This window comes from Rhincodon typus, chromosome 41, assembly GCF_021869965.1.
Source record: "Rhincodon typus isolate 14 chromosome 41, sRhiTyp1.1, whole genome shotgun sequence".
NCBI lineage: Eukaryota > Metazoa > Chordata > Chondrichthyes > Orectolobiformes > Rhincodontidae > Rhincodon > Rhincodon typus.
The window spans coordinates 6,804,338-6,810,189 of record NC_063372.1 but is presented as its reverse complement, the minus strand read 5'-3'; the positions used below and the strand labels follow the sequence as shown (position 1 = coordinate 6,810,189).

Sequence of the window (5,852 nt, the reverse complement as noted above, 5' to 3'; positions counted from 1 at the left end):
AGATATGCACGAAGCCTCTGGTTGGTTTGTGTTGACTGTGGTTGAATCGTTCCTGCACGACATGATCCCAACCCGGCTCGCACCAAAGAAACATCTGCAATGAACCCAAGCCAAGCGGCTATCCGTTATTCACCATACCATCCCCATCATGTACGCGGGTTAATGGTCCGACTGACGAGAGCCCAGTTTGGGGGATATTTGCTCACTCCACTTCTCCAGTGGTGCTCTTTGCATGGTCAGATTGAGTGACTGGGCCAAGCCGTGGGCATTCATCTGCCCACCGCTTGGCCCAGTCACTCAATGTATGGGAAGTGTACAGAGAATGGATCAGAAGCTTTAATTTTTTAAAATTATTGAATGGGATGTGGTCTGATGTGAAAATGTATTTGCCTTTAACTAAATGCCTTGCTAGATCACAACAGATGTCACTGAAGCGTGTTGAATGCAGGCTCAGGGGAGGTTTACTGGAATGGGCATGTTGTCTCAAGAGAAAAGATTGCCCAGGCTGGGCTTGTTCCCACTGGAGTTTAGGAGGGAGTGGGGTGATTTTGCTAAGATCCTGAATGGTCTTGACGAGGTGTGGAAAGAATGCTTCTAATTGCGGGTGAGTCCATAGCTAGGGGGGGCTAAAATTAGGAGCTGCCCTTTTAGGGGATTTTTTTTCCCCTGAGAGTTGTGCATCTTTGGAAATCTCTGCCTCAGAAGGCAGTGGAGGCAGGGTTGGTGATTAGTTTTAGGGTGGTGGAAGATAGATTCTTGTTAATTGGGTAATCAAAGGTTATCAGAGAGAGAGTCATACAGCACAGAAACAGACTCTTCGGTCCAATCAGTCTATGCTGACCATAATCCCAAACTAAACTACTCCCACCTGCCTACACTTGGCCCATATCCCTCCAAACATTTCTTATTCATGTACTTATCTAAATGCCTTTTAAGTGCTATAACTGTACCCGCATCCACCACTTTCTCTGGAAGTTCATTCCACACACGAACCACAATCTGTGTAAAAAAAAATGCCCCTGATGTCTTTTTTAAATCTTTCTCCTCTCATCTTAAAACCATACCCCCTTGTCTTGAAATTCCCCAGCCCAGGGAAAAGACACTTGCCATTCACCTTATCTATACCCCTTACAATTTTATAAACCTTTAAAAGGTCACCCCTCAACTTCTACACTTCAGTGAAAGAAGTCCCAGCCTATCCAGCCTTCCCTTATAACTCAAACCCTCCATTCCTGGCAACATCCTTGTAAATCTCTTCTGAACCCTCTCCAGCTTAATAATATCCTTCCTATAACAGGGTGAACTGAACTAGAGTCAGTACTCCAGAAGAGGCCTCACCAATGTTTTGTACAACCTCAAAATAACATCCCAACTCCCATACTCAAACGTCTGAGCAATGAATGCAAGTGTGCTAAACACCTCCTTAACCACCCTATCTATTTATGATGCAAACTTCAAATAATTATGTATCTGAACTCCTAGGTCTCTGTGTTCTACAGCACTACCCGAGGCCCTACTTTTAATTGTATAAGTCCTGCCCTTGTTTTTTTCCCAAAAAGAAATGCCTCATATTTACCCAAATTAAACTCCATCTGCCTGTCTTCAGCCCTCTGACCCAACTGATTATTTGCCAGTATTTGGCCCATATCCCTCTAAATCCTATTTGTTTATTTGTTTCTATTTGTTTCAAGTGTATTGCACACATTTGAGAATGTACAATTTGCTTACAAGCTAAATATAACGTCAGCTTTCCTGCTCCTCTGACGCTGCTTGGCCTGCTGTGTTCATCCAGCTCTACACCTTGTTATCTTATATTAGGCAACACCTGCCTCTTACAAAAGCAAATCTCAAAACCAAAATATCCAAGGCAGTCATTCAGTCCCTGATAATAGGAATGCTGTCCTCTGCCAAAATTGGGTATTCTGCATCAGCTTATGTACATTTTTGTTTAAAGTATTGAAAAGGCTAGATGGAAATTTGGAATTAGCTATGATCCTATTGAATGGTGAAGCAGGCTTGACAGGTGAATTGTCTATTTCTGCTCCTAATTCATATGTTTATAACCACATTGCTTTGGGTCTGGAGTCACCTGTAGGCCAGACCAGGTAAGGATGACAGATTTCTTGCCCTAAAGGACATAAGAGTCAGAGGGATCTACAGCAGAGAAAAAGGCTCTTCAGTCCACTATGCCCATGCTGGTCAAAACCAACCATCTAACTCCTGACAATATTAAATCAGATAGCATTTTACAACAATTGATGATGTTTGTTATGGTCACCATCACTGATACTAATTTTATATTCCACCAGTTAACAACTAGTCCAGTTACAACGCCCTTACTCACCACCCCACCCGTCCCTATACAGTTAGTTCTCTTCTAACTAATGAGATGCCAGAATTCTAGATGACTACAGAGTTTAAGGAGTCCATGAGCATGAATCACTGAAATAAATTAGGAAGGTACAACAAAACAATTAGAAGGAAGAATATCTCAAGGAAACTTGAATACAACAGGGGGGCGGGGTGATGCTATTGTTAGATATTGCATCTGGAGTTCTGCATTCAGTTAAAGTTTCTTTATCTCATGAAAGATGTTTGAGCCTTGGAGTGGGTACCGATTCATCAGGTTATATGTTAAAGGAATTGTACAGAATTTTAAAGGATACGTTACAAGGACAAGGTGCTACGTTGGTATTTCCTTGAGCTTGGAGGCTAAGTAGTGAACCCATAGAGGATTATTAAAGGAATTTATAGAGCTTCTGGAAAGAAACAATTTCCTCAGTTGGGATGGAGGTTGCAGGGTGGAGGGTTCGGAAGTGAAGCAGAACCTTAAAATTCAAGCGAGGCCATTTGGGGGCAATGTCAGGAAGCACATCTTCACACAATCGGAAGTGGAAATCTCGAACTCTCCCCTCTCACAACCCAAACGGCTGTGGATGTAGGAGGTGAATCAAAACCTTCAAAAATAAGGTGGACAGATTTTTGTTAGGTAGGGGACACCCTTCCCCAACACCAAGGAAGCTCTAGGTCAAGTCCAACTCCAGGGTTTGATGGCCAGGGAAGTTGTATTCATAACAGAGCCGAACAGGTTAAGATTCAACCTGCAAATCCTCTTAACACAATGGCAGGCAGTAAGAGCGGGAGAGATTCAGGGTCAACCATGTGATGGAAAGAAATTGGACGCGCTACCTTTACTGCCCATCGATCCAGATTACAACATGCAAGTGAAATACAACATGTACGTGGAACGTGCATGAATGTGAAATACATTTATGTGAAATACAACATGCATCTGAAATACATTTGTGAAACAATATGTATTTGAAATACATTTATGTGAAATACAACACGTGAAATACATATCTTCAGAATGTGCATGAATGTGAAACATATTCATATGAAACACAACATGCATGTGAAATACAACATGTATGTGGAATGTGCATGAATGTGAAACACATTTAAGTGAAATGCAACATGTGATTGAAATACAGTCATGTGAAATGCAACAGGTAAGTGAATGTGTGTTGTCACAGCAAGTCCGAGTGGTCGATAACACACCATATCAGGGATGCAGTTGAATGGCAGAACAGGCTGGCGAGGCTGAATGGCCTCCGTCTGTCCCCTTGTAAATTCATTGGGAAGCGTGTGACTGTTTGGAAAGAGGTGGACAGCATTCTGAAGTGGTGGCTGTGATTTTTGCGGGCGCCTGTGTTAAGCTCCCCAGACAGATCTCTCCCACTGAGCAATGTTACAACAACCAAGTTGAAGGCCCATTACTGCGGCCTGTCGGTTTGGGTTCAGTGACCAGCTTCGCTGGGAGGTGTCTCTCTTTTAACTTTGTAAAGCCTTGGACTTTCCACCTTGGTGACCCACATGTTCTTGTGCCCAAGCAGGTTTTCGGGAAAGCGCCTTCATGTTTTCGCTGCTGGCCGCGGGGGTTACTCACTCGGTGGCGACAGCCTGTAGCTTGGGGAAGCTCCGGGGCTGCGGTTGCGATCTGAAGCGGCGGGAAGACGACCAGAACCTGCGCTTCAAGCTCCACCAGCTCCGGGTGCAGGCGCTGACTCAGGGCATCCCAGTTTCCATCCCTGAGCCCGAACAGCGTTACCCCGGCCTCCAGGACTCCTGGGAGCGGGGAGACTGTAACCACGACATCGAATTCGGGGAGAAGTTCTCCAGGGTCTTTCTGGACTCCCGGGAAACCTCGAGAGACATCCACGGGAGAATGAGACTGCACAACAACAAGCTGGGAAGACAGGTAAACACATCTGTGTGTATGGACCATTCTGAGTCCGGTGCCCGTCATTTTGTCCAGAGCCTGACCTGTGTTTGTGAAATTGATCCTTAGTTTACTCTGAAATTAAAGGAAGGTCAGTTTAAAATGTTCCAATTCTATCTTGGTAATGTGATTTGAGAATTTTAGAGTATTTCAGTTCTGCAGCAACCAATATTCCACTAGTTCGAACAAACAGCTGCTCCTGCTAATTTGAGTGCTAAACAGCGCCAAACAGCGTGTTAGCGGCGCTAAAGAGCATACTAGCAGCGCTCAAGCGTCTACCAACGGGGAAATTATACCTGTGCCTGCTGAATTGTCATCCACTTGTTTGTCTTAAAATCAGGCAAAGAAGGACACCGATATCGGTAGTGTTAGCAGTTCAGTCACTCAGGCAGGCAGTGAAGAATTGAAAACCAGGTTTGGGGAAGTCCTGTCCTGTCCCAGTTGTGAGTGAGACGCTGATATCGCCAGAATCTCGATTGAGCCAGTGTCGCTAATCACAGTTTGGGCTGTGATCCAGGAAACAACTGATCGTCTTCCCAAGAGACCAGAGCAAATCAAAGACAAGACTTATGCAATCTGAGAGAAGGGGATGAGTATCCTCTCTTCTTAAAAAAAAAGCTGGCTTGTGCCTTTCTTTTCTGGTCATTTCAACAATCCAACAGAGCCATCTTATTAGAGATGTTAAATACTCAGCCAAACCTACTTCACAGGAGCATGAAGATCAGGATAGTGAATAGAAGAGGCTGCAGTTTATATGCCAGGACATATGAAATGTGGTGGTTATTAACATTAATCCTTAACAATTTATACATCCATGTTATCCTGAAAGCACATTTGAATAAGCTAAGAGTGCCATTGAGCTGAATGCATAGGCACACTGTGTCAATACGATGACTAGTTGGAACAGTCAAGCTTTGGCACAGGGGTGTTATGATGCCCATGTGACCTTGACAGAATATTGGCTCAAATTGACAAATTGTTGGTTTTAGTTTGAAGACACTGTCTGCTTTTTATTACTTACCTCCTCCTGCTAGTTGTCCCACTGGCTTTGGACCACTCAGTAAGAGCATAGGGTCCGTCACCCCCACCACCCCTCACCTTTAGTAACTATCTGAGAATAGTAGTTCTGCATCACTGACTGCCTTCTGTGATTAGGATTATGTCTGACTGGAATCTATATTGTACTCTTTACTGATTTGGCAGCTCTTTCTACTTTGAATTTATTATGCAATTCTTCAATGTAGAAAGAATCCATTTTCAGTGTGTGGAGGAAGTTGATCAGGAAACTCCCCCATCCCCAATTCTTTCTGATGTGATTTTGATTATCCTTTGCTCATCCTCAATTTCTTAACTCCAGTAATTTGAGGGAAAGCCTCCCACACTCAAACAAACTGAAACCAGACAGATATGAGTTAATGGGGCCCAGGTGCACATACACACAATGCTTAAACTATCACAATGAGAAATGTCCCTCCATGTACCACATCTCGCTTTCTAAAGAAAAGAGTTTCACTCATAAGTTTTATTTGTTAAATCTTTCAGCCAGCACCGAGAGATAGTCCTTCTATAT

General features: G+C 43.6%; 1 protein-coding gene across 1 annotated transcript in view; it reads left to right on the top strand.

The window, feature by feature from the left end:
* Window positions 1-4,351, top strand: part of LOC109922859 (protein Wnt-10b-like) — a 6,883-nt gene extending 2,532 nt beyond the window's left edge. Inside the window, exon 3 of the mRNA XM_048618854.1 lies at window positions 3,897-4,351. Coding sequence (XP_048474811.1) covers window positions 3,897-4,351 — 455 coding nt within the window. The remainder of the gene's footprint in view (window positions 1-3,896) is intronic.
* Window positions 4,352-5,852: the final 1,501 nt, after the last annotated feature.